The 18,044-nt window shown below is 39.4% G+C and overlaps 1 protein-coding gene across 1 annotated transcript; it reads left to right on the top strand.

The window, feature by feature from the left end:
- Window positions 1-5,166: 5,166 nt before the first annotated feature.
- Window positions 5,167-17,887, top strand: MAK16 (MAK16 homolog). The gene is made up of 10 exons (XM_027865352.1): window positions 5,167-5,294; window positions 8,613-8,662; window positions 8,753-8,862; window positions 8,973-9,037; window positions 9,292-9,443; window positions 13,334-13,388; window positions 15,500-15,574; window positions 16,414-16,539; window positions 17,333-17,398; window positions 17,639-17,887. The coding sequence occupies exons 1-10, from the start codon at window positions 5,280-5,282 to the stop codon at window positions 17,825-17,827; spliced, it is 903 nt and encodes a 300-aa protein (XP_027721153.1). The 5' UTR covers window positions 5,167-5,279; the 3' UTR covers window positions 17,828-17,887.
- Window positions 17,888-18,044: the final 157 nt, after the last annotated feature.

Genomic DNA, 18,044 nt, shown 5'->3' with positions numbered 1-18,044 from the left:
AGATTCCACAAAGCTGGGCCACTTTATGCTCTGGGAATTGAGGTAAATCAGGTCCTAGGGACAGCTTCTCCTTTTAGGGAAAGTTAATCTCTGTTGATAGGGAACAGGAAGAGGTACCTGGGCCAACTCCATGTTATAGGTGAGGTGAAAGAAGATGCATTAGGGAAAGAGGTGTCAATCAGGCCCTGGTATCATTTTGCCCAGAAGGTGGGGTAGGTCTAACCCATGTTGTGGGAAAACCCTGATAGATATTTGTCCTACCACAAAATCAAAGACAAAAAAAGTAATTGGATTCATTTAAGTGATTATTGGTTTTTTTTTTTTTAGACAAGAATCTCAGTAGAGTAGTGGGATTAGAATCCAGATTGAAGGGATTAAATAGTTGGTATAATCAGAGGAAGTTTTTTGTTTTTAAGCATAGGAGAGACCTGAGCAAATTTGTAGGCAGAAGAGTAAGAGTAAATGGATGGGGAGAAAAGAGAAGCAATGATTTAAGGGACAAGAAGGACAAAGAGTTAAGCTTGGCAAAGTCTGGAGGATGGAGCAAGCAAAGGGAGATGGAGGACAATACATATTTATGAAATGTCTACTATGTGCCAAGCACTGTACTAAGTAAGCACTTTACAAATATCTCATTTGATCCTCACAACAACCCTTTAATTTAGGTGCTATTATGATCCTCATTTTACAAGTGAGGAAACTGAGATAGACAGAAGGTAAGTAAATGATTTGTCTGAGATTACACTTCTGGTAAGTTTTGGAGGCTGGATTTGTATTCAGGTCTTCTTGACTCCAATCCCAGAACTCTATCCACTCTGCTACCTGGCTGCCTCCTTTCAAAGAAGTAAAGGATGGGTAAAGATACAGGTAGATTTTGAGGTGTAGAGTAGAAGAGATGGGGGATCTGATGATAGATGAATAGCTTTGAATTACTTTGTAAAATAGGAAGTGAGATGACCTGAGAAATTAATTGGTGGTACTTCACAGGAAAAGGTTTAGAATAACTGCTGCAGGGACATATAGTCAATCAAGAAAATGTCAAGGATTGCTATATAGCAGTAAGCATCCAGTTTAGATTAAATAGCATGAATTTATCATGGACATAGCATAATTGTATTACTTGCTCTGTAACATTCAGCAGCTGAGGAGTTGGAGCAGATAGCTGTCATAGGGCTAAGGATCGTCAGAACATGAACATCAGAAAGTCACAAGGGACTAATTTGAAGATGGAGAACAATGAACAGCTCAAGCTAACTTGAGCATTCAATAAAGATTGTGAAGGGAGGAAAGTGAGGCCATAATTGGAGTGATAGACTGGAAGGGGAATGGGGAAGGCAAGAAGCATGAGGAAGAGGATGGAGAGGGGGAGAGGCAGAGTATTACTCATGTAACCATGGATTAGAGCTGGGAGCTCTAGGCAGCATGGACTCTGGAAGATGGAAGAGTACTGGGTGGAGAGCCAAGAATTTGAGGTCTCATTTTTATAGGTTTTTTGGGGGAACAGACTAACTCTTAAATGTGCTACCTTGAGTTACCTCATTAACATATCCAAATCATTTCAGTGTTGTCAGGAAAACTTTAAAGTTAACATATCCATGTTATCTCAAAATTATCAGCACCATTTGGTGATTTGCTGGTCTTTAATGTAGAAATCTAGAATTTGTCTGGGATTTACATATCATAGGACCAAAAGCCTGGGACAACTGAGCCTAGTGGTTTCCCCTGAATCAGCACGTATTACCAGGATGTGAATTTTTGGTTAACATATGATACAGTTTGTAAATTATGCTCCATTAATCTTTGGCATGGTTTATGTGATTTCCAGCTTCTCTTCGTAATCTTACGTCCTGCTGTTGCCACTTTATACTGGCTACTTATGAACCTATTTGCTATACCGACTAGGAGAGGGGAGGGTGGTCAGGAGGACCAGAACAAGATACAATTTTTACACAGGATAGTTGTGCCCCTCAGTGGGTGGTTGAGGTAAAGTGGAGATGAGAGTTGAGGAAGCTGATAAAACTAGGAGGCCAGGGTGTTTAAAGAGACATTAATTAATGTGAATTCCCTGGGTATAAGAGCAGGGATTAGTTGGAGAATACCATGATCCAGGTATTGAGAAGAGGAGATGTTGGGGCTGATAGACATGAACAACAAGCATTGGGACAGGTGAGATAGAAAGAAGGAATGAACTTTAACAGACAAACTGATGAATGAAAGCAGAAGAGAGAAAGTTTGAGAGCAGTAGTGGGAAGCAAGGGGTATGCCAACCTCCTGCTGTGCTGAAGCAGGGGGAAGGACGGAGAATGAGGGACTGGAGAGGGTGGGTAGGCAGGAGGTGTTATCAAAAGAAAGCCAAATTTCTGTGAGCAAAAGAAGATAGTGGGAATTTAAGGGGGAAGAAATCTAGGATGAAGTGAAGTTAGTGATATAACAGTGGTTACAGAAGCACAGTAGAGGAGGAAAGAAGCAGATAAGGACAGGGGAAAGGTGAGGATCGGAGTGTAGGGCAAAGGGATTTTTCATTTTAATGGCTAGAGACAGAATCACAGAGATCAGAAGAGCTGGAGGAGAAAATTTGTTAGCCATAGGGCGAAAGAACTATCAGTTGAGTGGATATTTACTTAATGGTAATGGCAATTAGAGAAGGTGATATAAAGAAAAAAATCACAAATCCTGGATCATATGCAACTAGGGAAGCCAAACTAGGAAAGCTTTGAATAGAGGAGGCCCAATGAAAGACTTTGTCTGCTATTAAAGGTCCAGTCTAGAGATGAGACTCATCTGCTAAGGAGGATGGAAATCTTTGGCCATTAAACAGATAAGATAAAATCCCTGCCTTCAAACAGCTTACATTCAGCTGAGGTTAGGAGGGGAGGGCAGGTGGAGTGGGGTTAGACACATATGCAAGTGACTACAATATAAAATGAAAAAGAACCAGTCTCAAAGCTAGGAAGACCTTAGTTTATGTCCTACCTCTGACATTCTTTTCAGTGGGGAAGTTGATTGGCTTTGCCTAATTTTGTCTTCTATTTTTCTTTTCCTTTCTTTTTTAATTTCTTTGTTATAATGAATGGCTGGCTGTTTGGGATGGGAGGAGGTGGGACAGAATGGGAAATCTATGTGAGGTAAAAACAAATAATCAATAAAAATCTGTTTTAAAAAAAAAGACTGAGGGGGCAGCTAGGTGGCACAGTGGATAGAGCACCAGCCCCGGAGTCAGGAAAACCTGAGTTCAAATCTGATCTCAGACACATAACACTCACTAGCTGTGTGACTCTGGGCAAGTCACTTAACCCCAATTGCCTCACCCCACCCCCCAAAAAAGACTGAGGTCAGAAATTAGCTTCCTCAGTCCCCCTTCTCCATTCTTTAAGACTACTGAGCATCATCACTGCCTCTTCCTTTACTCCATTTACAGAAGACTCATTAAGGTGAATCTTGCCTGTACCCTGGAGTTCACTGCCCCTCATTTTCTCTAGGACCTCGTTCCCCAAACCTTCCTTCTTACACACTCCTTCAGTCTCAGTCCCTCTCTCACATCTGTCTCTCTTTTTTTTCTCTCTATCTTTCTGCCTCTGCTCAAATACAGATTTCTTCCTATCTCCCTAAAGACCCGTTCAGATTTCCTCAATCCTAAAGAAGCATTTCTTTGACTCTTCTGGTGCCTCCAGTTACTCTCTCATCTTTCCCCTCTTCGACAAACTTACCAAGTAGTTTGTTGATAAACGCAAAGCTTTGGAATGTGACTGAAGGTTAAGCCTTTTCTTTTCTTTTTTTTTTAAAGGTTGGTCATACTTTATAGAAGATCTACACTCAATGTTTCTACCTTGATACCTCACCCTCTCTTAGACGCCTTGTAATCAAGCTCCCTCCCCTCTCATTTCTCTGAAACAGCTTGGAATCAATAAACCTCACTCTCTCTTTTCAGCTCTGTTGAAATTACTGAATATTTGAAAAAGCTTAACCAGATGCTGCCCTCTGCTGACCATTGAGATAGAGAATGAGAGACAAGCGACAGAGAGGGACAGAGAGACAGAGACAAAAAGATAAAGAAGAGAGACAGAGACAGAGAGAGCCAAACTTGGACAGAGTGCCAGGCTTGGACTCAGGAAGACCTAAGCATAAATCTAGCCTCGGACAGTTTCTAGCTGTGTGACTCTAGGCAAGTCACTTAACCTATATGCCTCAGTTTACTCATTTGTAAAATGGGGGCCATAATAGCACCTACCTCCTAGGGTTGTTGAGAGTCAAAAAAATAATTGTAAAGTGCTTAGCAGAGTGCCTGGCACATAGTAAGCGCTATAACCGGTAGCTAGTATTAGCTATTATACACAGATTGATGGAGGCAGAAAAAGACAATGACAGAGACAGAGAGATACAAAGACAGTGAAAGGCAGAAAGAGAAAGACAAGGAGAGAACATGGGAGAGACAGAAAGATAGCAACAGAGCCGGGGGGGGCAGACAGAAAAAGAAAGAGATGGAGAGAGTGAAAAGGAGAAAGAGGGAATGAGAGACAGAGGTGAGTGAGACAGAGACATACCAAGATAGAGAGAGATAGAAAAAGAGCAAGAGAGAGAGACAGAGGGAGACAGAGACACAGAGATAGAGTGGGATAACCCACAACCGCACTCCTTAGCGCTGCAAGGTTTTACAAACACTTTCCTCACCAATACCCCGCAGAAGGAGGTAGTGCAAATTCAAGTATTCCCATTTTATAGACCAAGAACCTGAGGGTGAGGGAGGTTCAGGGACTTGCCTATGGTCACACAGCCAGTGCAGAGCCGGACTCAAAACCCGAATTTTGTAGCCACGGTGTTCTCGGCATCCCGCAGCGAGGAGGGCACATTTTCCATCAATCACTGGGCACACCTTTCTACGCTCGAGGTCGCGGAGAAAAATTAAGTAAGCCCAGAGCAGGGGCTGTGGAAAATGCATTCAACCAACGGAAAGAGCTATATAGTGATCTGGGAGCTAGGAGATCCCTGGACACGGCTAGCGCCTGGGGGCCTGGACAGCAGCTGGGAAACACCTCTGCCCCGCCTGCTTTTAGGCTAATCTGCCCGCGCGATCGGCCAAGCACAGGTGGGAGGAGTCGGGAGACTGAGTCTGCGCGCCGTGGGAGTCCTCGGCAGGGGGCGCTCCCGGGAGTCGGGCGACCTCGCGCAGCTCTCGCGAGGCCCAAGACTTCCTGCGAAGGCACCGGAAGAAGTTACTTCGGTGCATGGCCACCCCCGATCCATCTGGAGCTGCACATTGAGGAACGGTACCGGCCGGCACCATGCAGTCAGATGACGTAAGTCTTCTCGGCTTTCACCGGGACCCAGGTGCGTCGGAGGAGACGCGACCCGTCCCTTTCCCGCGCCAGGCAGGGGCTGGCCCCGGCAGCTGTCCCCAAACCAAGTCACGGAGTGAAGCCACGCCGAGGCTCGTGCTTCCCTTAGAACTTAAGCTCAGTGTCCCCTGGGCCGGGGAGCGCCGTTCACAGCCCCCACCCTGCCCCGGGTTCCGTCCTCGGGCCCGACCCCTGACCCCCGACCTCCGCCCTCAGACCTTCTCGTTGGTCAGGGTAGAAGCAGCCTCACTAGTGCGTCGCTTTGTTAGAGAGACGGAGAGAAAGAGTCAGAGAAAATAAGAAAAACAAAAGGACTCAGATGGATCCGTGCTCTCATATTCTGTTTGTTCCCTCCAGTGCAGACCCCTACCCAGCCTCAATGCCTGCCCTGTCTACTCTACCGAATGTTTAACTGTACCTGTTCATAATTTCTCCCCTCCCCCTTTTTATGAGACAAGGGGTGAAATCCCCCCGAAATTGTAGGCTTAATGAATATATACAACTTAACACTTAGAGTTTATTTTTGTTGGGGTGAGCCTTTAAGTGAATTTCACTGATGATGGTGTTCATTTTGTGTTTTATTTTGGTACCAGTATTGAGGAGATAAAGCTTTCATTTACCATCATCCTAGGCTTGGATCCTCCTAACTGGACATATTTTATATACCTAATACTAGAAGGGAACTCAGCCAATTTCACTCGTGAGGAAATTGAAACCTAGAGAGGCTAATTGACTTGGCTAAGGTTGCACAGGTACATGGGATAGCTGGGATTCAAACTCAGGCCGTTGGATTATCAACCCAATAATGACCTTGATACAGGAACACGTTTCCTTTTTGGTCTTGTATTTCAAGCTCCAAGTACAGTTCTTGGTACATAAAGAGCGCTTAACAAATGCTTGATATTTTTAACGTTATGCTATTCCGGTATTCCTATGTTAGCTAGCATTTATATGGTGCTTTAAGGTTTGCAAAGCACTTTACAAGTATTATCTCATTTGATCCTCACTAACAACCCTGCAAAGCAGGTGCTGTTATTATTCTCATTTTACAGATGAGGAAATTGAGGCATACAGATTAAATGACTTGACCAGGATCATATAGGCGATAAGTGTCGGAAGTTGGATTTGAACTCAGGTCTTTCTGACTCCAAGCCCAGTACTATCCACTATGCCAGCTAGATCCCTGTAAACTTTCCCCATTGCCACTTCATCCTTTTTACTGCTGCCAGAGTAGTCCACTTTATGCATGGATCTAGCCATGCCACTTTTTTGCTAAAAGTCTTATATCATTCCCCTTTGCCCAATGTGTGAAATTTGAACTTTTTGTTTGCCAGATAGGTAGGTGGCACAATGGATAGAGCACAGGACTTAGACACTAGCGGTGTAACCCTGAGCTAGATATTTAATCTCTTTCTCCCAGTTTTCTTATCTGTAAAATGGGGATAATAATAGCACTTACTTCCCAGGGTTGTTATGAGGATCAAATGAGATAATATTTGAGTGCTGTATAAATGCTAACTATTGTTGCTATTCTTTCAGGATGTCCTTAGCTTATATTTGGTATCTCTAAAACATATCTTTTTTTTTTCCTGCTTGCTGTCTACAGGGTGTCTGGAAATGACCTCTCCTGTACTTTGTGGGGTAGTAGTAAGAACAACAAAATAGAGGTCCTAGATTTAGAACTGGAAGGGACTTTAGGGGTCATCTAGACCAACCCTCTTATTTTTCAGATAAGGATATTGAGGGTGCATTGCTTACAGTTACACAGTTGGCAAGTGGCAGAGCTGAGATTTAATCTGACTCCAAATCCAGCATTCCTTGTATCCTCTCCCATGCTGCACAATCCCTGCCCTTATGAAGCCTGCATTCTTATGTACATCCAATTGTATTATGTACAGAGAAGATGGAAAGTGATCTGAACAGGGAAGGTATTAGCAGCTGGAGGGAGTAGGTGTCCTGGGAAAGGCCTCCTGCAGAAGGTGGGCTTTGATCTGAGTCTTGAAGGATGCTACGAAAACCACAAAGCAGAGGTGTGGGCAGAACATTCCAGGCATAAAGGATATCCAGTGCAAAGTCATAGAGTAGGCAGATGAAGTTCAAGGAACTGCTATAGGTCATTGTAGCTTTATTGTGGAGTATGGGTGTGTGTATTGGGAGGTGGGGTGGGGGAGAGGAATAAGGTGTAAGAACACTGGCCAGGTATAATTGTACTAGATAATTTCTGGGGTTCCTTCTCTGATATCTGTGATTCTAAATCCTGCCTATCCTTTAAGGCTCATTTTAAATACCACCTTTTCCATGAAGGCTTCCCTAATTCTCTTTTCTTCCCTCCCATCATCAGTATGTATCCTCCCCCTTTCTAACTCCTCCCTCTTAGGACCTTAAATAGCATTTGATTTGTACCCTACATATTTGAAGCATTGTGGTATAGTAAATGGAGTACTGGAATTGGGAAGATCTAGGTTCATACTCTGCCTGTGATACTAGTTATGCAGTCTTGGGCAGTTATCCTCTGTATGCTTTGGGAGCAATGCCCTAGCATTTACCCTTGGTGCTAATGTACTTTTATGATACTTCTATAATGTTTTTGTAATACTTTTTTATAATATTTTTATAATGGGCTTTTATAAGGAGTTCTCTCATCTAAGCTATCTATGCAGAAATCACAGAAATTTCCCCCATATTAACATATACACTTATGTATTATTTTACATTGTAATTATTTGTGTATATAAACACATGAGAGCATGGACTTTGTATTTTGTGCAGCCCCTACCATAGTGTTCTGTATTCAGTAGATGCATGCTACATACCTGTTGATGTTTAAGTTGTTGAATTTAGGAAACTCTTCTATACATACAAATTATGAAAAATACATCCCTCAGATCATAGTTTGGCTTGTGATGATGACTTTGGGATGGGGAAATCAGACTAGTAATTTTTCTCTGTCTTCAAAAGTTAGGCCATTTTGCCAAACACTTCTTTCTTACATCTTGAAATAGCATCTAGAACTGTAAGGATCCATAGAACTTGACCCTCTCATTTTATAGATTGATCTCTAGAGATGGAAAGTAACTTGCCCAAGGTCACATAGCTAGTTTAATGGTGACACCTTTGTTCAGCTCTTCTGACTCTCAGTTTGATTCTACCCACTGTATCATACTATCTCTCATCTTCTCTAAGTATATTTCTCTAGGCCTACTTTCTTCTGTAAGTCAGGGTTTATGTGTTTATGTCTGTTAGAACTATTAACGGGTATTTTTCCTTTTGTCTTTGCAGGTTATCTGGGATGTACTTGGAAACAAGCAGTTCTGTTCTTACAAAATGAAGTAAGAATCTCATTTCCAATTTTGGTCGGGTGCGTGTCCTAGTTGAATACTAGCAATTCATATTACTGTCTCTTTGCTCTTGCCCCCTAGAACCAAGACCCAGAACTTTTGTCGAAATGAATATAACCTTACTGGATTATGCAACCGTTCTTCCTGCCCATTGGCAAACAGCCAGTATGCTACCATCAAAGAAGAGAAAGGTAAGAAACCAGTTTTTTCTTCTTTACAGGATTGCCTGATAAGCTTTTGTGAATCTCTTCTGGGTGTCAGTGTTCACAATAATAATGGCACATACTCTTCTCTTTCTCAGGTCAGTGCTACTTGTATATGAAGGTGATAGAACGAGCAGCTTTTCCTAGGCGCCTGTGGGAACGGGTAAGAATTAGAGGTGAAAAAGAAAGAGAAGCTGTGTGCCTGTTATGCCTACTGCCTACCCCAGTCATTTTAGTCCTTTTTTTAGGGTTTAAGAAGGTCCTTTGAAATGCGGCTGCCAAAGCGTTCATTTAATTGATATCTGTTTGAAAAATCTTTTGAGAACCTTCTTGATATAAACTGTAATTGGTCATTTAAAAAAAGTAAGATCTTTCCATTTTCCATTCCCACTTTAAGCTTCTTTTTTGGTTCGGCAGGTCCGACTCAGTAAGAATTATGAGAAAGCTCTGGAGCAAATAGATGAAAATCTTATTTATTGGCCTCGCTTCCTTCGGCACAAATGTAAACAGCGGTTCACCAAGATCACCCAGTACCTGATTCGAATCCGTAAACTTACTTTAAAGCGACAGTAAGTGCTATGATTCCCCCTTATTCTTTTTGATTCTTGATTCACTATGTTTCCAGTGAGCATCTTCAGCCTTTTGAAGCCTTTGGGCTTGGCATTTTCTGACAAGTTATTGAAAAGAGAGGAAAGGAAATGACTTGAAGCAGAACAGTTTATTTGTTTTTAGATTTTCAAGATATTGTGCCTTTTGCAATGAAGCATTGCACTGCAAATCTATAGAAAAATGATTATGATTATTACACTTTTTAAAATGCTAGTGACAGGGGCAGCTAGGCGAAGTGGATAGAGCACCAGCCCTGGATTCAGGAGGACCTCAGTTCGAATCTGGCCTCAGACACATAACACTTACTAGCTGTGTGACCTTGGGCAAGTCACTTAACCCCATTGCCTAGCGTAACATAAATAAATAAATGAAATGAAATGCTAGTGAGGAAACAATATTTTTTTTTTTAAGGCATCAGCTACTAGCCTTACTAGCATCTGTTGTCTATATTATTCTAAGAATATTACTTTAGTGACTAACTAACATTCCTCAACATGGCAGATATGTCAGCCTTTCACAGAAAATTCCCTATTCTTTGTTTACCAAAGCATTCATCTCAGGAATATTAATAAAGATTTTGTAGAGTTGAGAAGGGCACCTAGGTGGCAAAGTGGTTATAATGCCAGGCCTGAAGTCAGGAAGACTCATCTTCTTGAGTTCTAATCTGGCCTCAGACATTTACTATCTGTGTGACCCTAGGCAAGTCACTTCACCCTGTTTGCCTCAGTTTCCTTATTTGTAAAATGAGCTGGAAAAGGAAATGGTGAACTACTCTAGTATTTTTGTCAAGAACACCCCAAATGGGGTCATGAAGAGTTGGACATAACTGAAAATGACTGAACAGCAACAGAGTTGAGAAAGGCATATAGGTAGTTACTAATATTCTCTGGATCATTTTTTTTTTTTAGTAATAAGCTCATATTTTTTTCCAAGCATTTGGTATCCTTTCCTTCAGGTATCTCGAAAATTGCTCCTTCACTACCCTCAGAGTTCTATTATTTCTAGCATGAGCCTACTCTGTGTACTTGGTCTGGTCCCACTGCTCTTCCTTCCATCTTTGTTTAATTTAGTGCCATTTCTACTTCTTTAATTCATCAAGAACCACAATTTTAGTTTCCAGTTGTGGTGGCTCCACTATTATTTAACAGAGAGGATATATAATTTGTTGTGGAAATCTTGATAGTTTTTTTTTTTCCATTTTTCTTTTTGTCCTTCAGGTTCCATTTTTAAATACTCAAGATAATTGGCTTAATTGAATGTCTTGCCAACTTTTCTGAAAATTTGTTTTTTTCCCCCCACCATTGTTTCTTACTGTCTTAATAAGACAGTTCATAATCTTTTGGCATTCTCCTTTGCAAGATTTTAGAAATTAGTTTATATTGTAAACCATTGTTGCCTTTAGTTCTGATTGACATGAAAATTTGCTCTTTTGAATTGCTTTCTAGGCTCTTTTTATTTATTCTTGCAGGTTGATTTAAATTGATTAAACTAACTTAGGAAAATGGTGATAGTGAAATTTTTATTGTTTTATCCATTATCCTCCCTTTTAAAAAAATCAACAAAATATAAAATCTGAGCTTGGAGTTGTGTCATTTGTAAAACATATCTTCTTCTGATGTTTGTTCAAACTTGATACAGTAATCTGACTATACCCAACTGATTGGGAAATGACTCCCATATTGGAAACTAGTTGTTTTCTGTCGGGATATAATCAATCAATTAATTAATTAATTGCATTTTTGTGATGTTATTTAATGCTTGCATGGTCTCGGGATTCTTCCTTCTTTCTCCCTCCCTCTTCCAAAACTCTTCTTCTAAACCCTCGCCCTTTCTCTCTCTCTCTCTCCGTTTCACCCTCTCTCCATCTCTCCTTTTTATTTGTTTTAAAATTTTGAACTTAAACACCAAAAAAGAACATTTCCACATGTATAACAGAACATAAAAATAGGATTGTGTATGAAATTATGAGTCTCCATTTCATAGTTTGTTTTTAAATATGTGTGTCATTTCAAGTGCCACTTTATCACCTGCCCTTTTTGTGCTTCCTTTTCTCTTTTTTTGCATTTTAAAAATTGTTTCATTGACCCTCTTTTTGTCCATCACTATTACTGATCTCCTCTCTCCTCTCAACTCTCCCACACCCCAGATTAAAAACAGAGAGGAAGAAAAATGTTTGTAACATATGACCATAGTCAAGTGAAACAAATCCACACAGTGGACATAATTAAAACTTAGATCTCTTTTTTTACACCCTGAGTCCATCACTTCTTTGTCATTTGTCAAGAAGTAGGTAATATTCTTCATCATAGATTCTCTCAAGACTTGGTTGGTCATTGCTTAATAGAAGTTTTTAAGTGCTTCAGAGTTTTTTAATTTTCTTTTCAGTGTATGAGTTTGTCATTATAAAAAATGTTCTGGTTCTGTTCACTTCACTTTGCATTAATTTATACTTCTCAGGAGTATACTCCATCATTTTAATGGTGTAATAATATGACATTATATTCATATAATATAGTGTGGTTAGCCATTCTTTAGTTGATGAGTACCCCCGCTTAGATTCCATTAATTTGTTTTTTAAAATTTTTTCCTCTTAATCACCTTTCAGGATTCTGAAGTTTGTTTTGCTTATGACTGTTTCTTCCCTGTATTATCATTCCTCTTAACGCTGTTCTCCACACACTTGTTTTACTGTTGAGTTTGATGTATTTCTACAACAAATTGTGTATGTGTAAGTTCAACTCTCCTTTGTTTCATTTAAGAGTGAGATTCATCTGATGGCCATTCCCATTCTCCTTCATGTTTTTATACCCTTCTTATGTACCGTAGTTATGAGAAATAGCCTGCTATTTGCCCCCTTTTTTCTCCTTTCTACCGTAGCATATTCCTTTTACCCTCTCTTCTCTTTCTTTTCAACTAAAATTTGCCTTTTCTTGCGGGGGTGGGGGGAATGTCTTTGTTTTCAAGGAGTTTACATTTTAATGATGGAGAAAACATTTACATATATAAATATATTCAAAATCAATGTAAAATGAATAAATACAAATACGTACAAAAGTAGTTGAATATAAGGTAGTTTTTCATCTCATGGACCCCTTCTCAGAATGTTTGTAAATGCATAAAATAAAATACATAGGACTACAAGGGAAACCAACTATATTGAAAAACAATTATAAGAATATTTAAAAAACAAGTTCATGGACCCCAGGTTAAGAACATGTTAGAGAATAAAGTACAACTATTTTCATGATTATCTTTTTTGCAGATGTTTATCACAGTCGGTGCACTATGAGTTGATTGGCATGTCTAATAAAAAGATATTTCATGTTATCTTTGGGTATACAGAACCATGAATCAAACTCCAACTCCTTTATTTTCCTCTCCAAAGAGAATCTTTGACCTATCCTTTCATTTAACTACAACTTTCTTTTGACTTCAGATTTCATATGTAGAAAGAAAGTTAAGATTGATTGAGATGGTTCAGGTTCTCCAGTGATGTCCACCTCTTGATCACTGAACGAATTTCTCAGCTTTACTATCACTATTACTACTACCAGCACCACTGCTGACATTTATATGATCCTTGCTCAAAACCTCAAGCCTTTATGACACAGTGGAACCTGCCAGAGTTTGTGCTTGATACCATAGTCTTAAAATCCCAGGACTACCTCCAGGCCTCATTGAGGCAACCGAATGGGACTGTGTAGAAGTTGTGGACTTGTCTGTTGGGCCAGGCCCTAGAAATTCAGCCCTTGTCTCCTTCATTTTGTAAGAGAGTAGAAGAATTTCTTGTTTCCCTAATTTGTAGAAGAAGATATTGTTTCCCTAATTAATTTGTGTTTCTCTCTTATAGGAGGAAACTTGTTCCCTTGAGCAAAAAGGTGGAAAGGCGTGAAAAAAGACGAGAGGTAAAATGATTTTGAGGCACAGGGAAGGGACTTCTGAGAATGCTTTGATTAGCTTTACCTCTGAGCTGCCCATAGTTCAGATTTTGGCTGGAAAAAGAGAACTATTGCTTCATCCTATAGTGTTGATAAAACATGTTTTGATAAAACATGTTTTCCATAATACCAAGGTTATTGTCCCATGGCTTTCATCCCATATTAAGTGTTGGTATTTTAGGGTATATGTAATAAACCAGAAGGAAAACCACTTTAATAGTTTGTTCTGGGATTGTTTGCTCCTTTGGAGATAATTTGGCGTTTTTATACTAAACAGTTAAAAGTTGTCATTATGCTACATTCCTGACTGCTTGCTCTCTCCCATGCTTCACTTTCGTATTTCCGGCTTGGTGTCTTACCAGCATGTCAAGCCCATCATGTCTGAAACTGACCTCACTCATCTTGTTTCATCCCCCAGACTATTTCTTTTTATCCTTATTTCTGTTACCCCAGAGACAGAGCCACTGGACCTGGAGTCAGGGAGACCCAAGTCCAAATTCCACCTCTGACACTTGCTAGCTTTGTGATCTTGGGCAAGTCACTTCACTTCTGCCTGCCTCCGTTTTTCTATTTGTAAAATGGGGGCGATAATGGCATCTACTTCAGGGTTTTTGTGGGGATCAAATAGGGTAATATTCTTGAATGGCTTTGCACACTTTAAAGCAGTATTTAGATGCTAGCTATTATTATCAGTGGCATCGGTGTTTTGTCTCTTCCAAGTTATGCTTCTCCCACCGTATTTCATCAGTAGTAAAAATCACAGTCTTTCACATTTTCTGGTCTTCCTATTGCTTCTACCACCACTCTAGTTCAGGTCCTCCTGTGCCTTTAGCCAAGCCTGTTGTAGACTGTTAATTGATTTACAGTGTATCTAACTTCAGTTCATCTTTTGTACTGTGAGACTCATGAGTAGGTCAGTTGTTTTGTAGATTTTTAAAGTGTAATATAAATCTCATTAATATAGTTGTTTTACAGTGTGATAGCTTTAATTTTCTGGCCATGTCTCCCATTATTCCTCTATATACCAAACTGGACAACTCAATATTCCTCAAAGCGCCCTGTGCTTTTTCTTTTCATTCTCCTTCTAGTATAATTTGTTCAAATCAAACTGAATTACTCTTCATCATTTTTTAAACAATTATGCTACTTCCCCCATTGACTTCCTTGCCCCAGCTCTCCGTCTCTTATCTATCCAAATCCTAATCTATCTTAACTCCTTTCTTTGAATTCTGAAGTACTAGTTAGTACCTCTCATCTATCACTTAACACAATCTACCTTTTAGGGTTTCTTTTTTTTTTTTTTTTTTGGTAATATTTGTCTCTTCTTTGTATTATATTTTTTATGTTATTTATTTAAAATATTTTATATTTTATATTTGTCTCTTCTGTACTAATCTTACTTAAGAGCAAGGATCCTGTCTTACTGCTATCAGTACTTTGAATGTAGCAGGCACACCATAAAATTGAGCTGAAGGGTGGCTAATGATTGGTAAAGATGGGCAGGCAAGAGGTGGGGAGGAGTATAGAAATTTAGGGAAGAGGAATTCAAGCATTGGCATAAGGCCTATGAAGTCTGTCTTTATGTCCTTTCTGCTATGCTTTAAATATGTTTTATAAATCGTCATTTAGAGAATTAAACTAGAAGGGCCTTCCTTTCCTTTGGATGATGAATTCTGTGAAAGCAGAGATCATTATGTAAAAGCTTCTAATTCCTTAGCACTATTACATTTTTTAGAACATTAATGTTAATGGTGACTCTTCCTAGCCTTTGCAAAGTTGAGGACTCTGGACTTCTCAGTCCTGGAGATTGTTATATATGTGCAAAGCTCTTTGCATGTCAAATGGCTTTTCCACATTTGTCTTACAATGTTATAATAAAGATATTTGTTAGCTGTTAACTTTGTAGAAATGATTGAGACAATTTTATAGGATAATTTAGGGAAGGAAGTTCCTTGTTGGTTAATGCAACTACTGATAGTAGAACATGTATATTTTCTTGCTGAAACCTTATAGTTCTTCAGACTTGAAGGTGCTAATTTTTTTCTTTATATTGATGCAATACATTTTTTTTCTTTTAGGAAAAAGCATTAATAGCTGCTCAGCTTGATAATGCGATAGAAAAGGAATTATTGGAGAGGCTAAAACAAGACACGGTAAGACAATTCATAACGGGGGTATATAATTGAGATTTTTCAGACTGTTTCCCTTGCTAGTGAAAATTGGGAATCTTTAATTTTTTTGGTGAGGGCATTTACAAGGGGGAGAGGGACTTGATTATGAGAAGGTAGAAGAGAATCCACTGGTTTTTTTAGTATCTTCCATAGAGGGAATTTTATGGGTATAGTAAAAAGATTTGAAGTCAGGATTGAATTGAATTAAATTGAAATCTTAGCTCTTAATACTAATTTTATGACTGTTGACAAGTACCTTGAATTCTTTGAGCCTTAGTTCCTTCATTTGTAAAACATGGATAACAATTGTATTTACCTCCCTCATAGGGTTATCGTGTGAAACATGAAAATGCTTTTTAAGCCATAAAACACTATAAATAGGAGTTATTTTTTATTTGATTTGATATTAATTATTGCTATTTTTATTTTTGAAAACTATACTGTCATGGCTTCCACTCTATCCTCTTGCTCCTCTGAAGAAAAAAAATTTTAAGCTGGTTTGTACATTCCTCTGTACATCACACTCGACTTCATAGAAATAATTAGCCCCAAGCCAACTCAACAGCTTGGCCCGTAAGTTCAAGCCTTCCTAGCTCCTTTTCTTTCTTTTGCTTTAAAGTATTGAAAACAAGGTAGGGATTCTTTAAGAGTCTGATGTTTGACCACTGGGAGGTTAATTAACATATACCATCTATAACCTTATACCTGTAGAGCACTGGGAAGAGGGAGGAATGATTAGGTAATTGCTTATTAGAAAGTAGGATTCCAGGTATTTTTTTCCTCTTGTGATTAAAGCCAAATCTGTATGTTGTGTTCCACAGTATGGTGACATCTACAACTTCCCCATTCATGCCTTTGACAAAGCTTTGGAACATCAGGAGGTTGAAAGTGACACCTCAGATACTGAAGAGAAAGATGAGGAGGAGGAGGAGGAAGAAGATGATAATGTAAACTTGGTTGACATTTTTCATACATTTACATGACTCCTGTATGACTAGTTCCTTATAAGCAACCACAGTGACTTGTATCTTCAGTCTCTTTGCCAGAAATGACTATTTGGTTCTGATTGCTTTTCTGCCATCACTGACAACTAATTATCATTCACCTGCCTTGCCTGTAATGAATCAGTTGCTGATATGATACATGGATGCATGATTTCTCTCACTTTATCATTGAAACTATTACCAAGTGCCAAACAGATTTTCTAAGTTGTACCTAAATTTGTGGAAGGTACAGGCCTAGTATAACCTTCAAGATTCTTTTAGTCTTTATTCCAACTAGTCAAGTCAGTTTAATAGAAGAGCTAGTTGAACAAGTAGATGTTTTTGACCACCTGGCAGGTTTCTTAGAAAATGTTTGTTATGAACAATATTTAAGTTGACTACATATTAACCATTTGGGAGCCTTTTCTATTGGTCGGTTAGCAATGAGTGCTTTCCTACTTTGTTTACTTCTAATTCCAAGAGAATCTGTGTTAGGTTAATGGGAAAGCATTTCAACAAGTAATAACAGCTAGGTTTGCATACCTGAGGTGTAAACTATTTTTACATTGTGCTTCTTCCTTTAATTGGTTGACCCTATAAAAACACTACCACCACTAGAAGGTAGTCAGATCCTGCTTTACTCTGGTAGGATTTTTTAATGAATCATTTTGAGATGTTATAAAAGATGTTGGCCATCTGTAGCCAGCCTTGATCCTTTTGGTTGTGTTTTGAATCTAAGGAGGATAATCTCTTTCAGGACTTGAACAAAAGGGAATTTGTGGCAGACGATGAGGTGGAAGAGAGTGACATCAGTGATTTTGAGGTAAGTTGTATAGGTACAAAAGGGTCTGTCATGGCAGATTGGAGAGATGGAATGTGAGGATATTCAGAGTAACAGGAACACTCACAAATATCCAGTTTCTAAATTTTTAAAGCATAAGCCATGATGGTGTGGCTCTCCCTGGAGAAAGTGGGAGGAGATGGAAGGCATTTTGTAATAGTCGGTCCACGTGTGGAATGATTACACTTTGTCATTTTTTTTGTCACTTTCACTCGCTACTAGGATATGGATAAATTAGAAGCTACCAGTGAAGAAGATGAGGAGAAATCCAGTGATGAAGAAGAAAAAGCTGCTACTGCCAAACACAAAGGCAAAGCCCCATTGAAAGGCCCTGTGAAGAGAAAGCGAGCCTATGTGGAAATAGAGTATGAGCAGGAGACAGAAACAGTGACCAGACCCCAGACTGCTTGATTGTCTTCAGGCATTTTGTGTGTTAAAGATTTTGTTTTTAAACACACTATTTTCATCCTACTCATACTTTTCTTCTTTGTGAAGGGATGGAGAAAACCTTAAACTTTGATCAGGATTTTCATGGGAGAGGCAGATGTATTAAAATAGCAGTTAGGCTGGAGAATGCTCACAGGTTGGGGATGAGCTTGTGGATAGAAACATTCCAGCAGCTTTAGAA

This window comes from Vombatus ursinus, unplaced genomic scaffold (assembly GCF_900497805.2).
Source record: "Vombatus ursinus unplaced genomic scaffold, bare-nosed wombat genome assembly UNPS02014778.1, whole genome shotgun sequence".
NCBI lineage: Eukaryota > Metazoa > Chordata > Mammalia > Diprotodontia > Vombatidae > Vombatus > Vombatus ursinus.
Note: the sequence above shows the minus strand (reverse complement) of the source record. Positions and strands in the feature narration are given on the sequence as shown.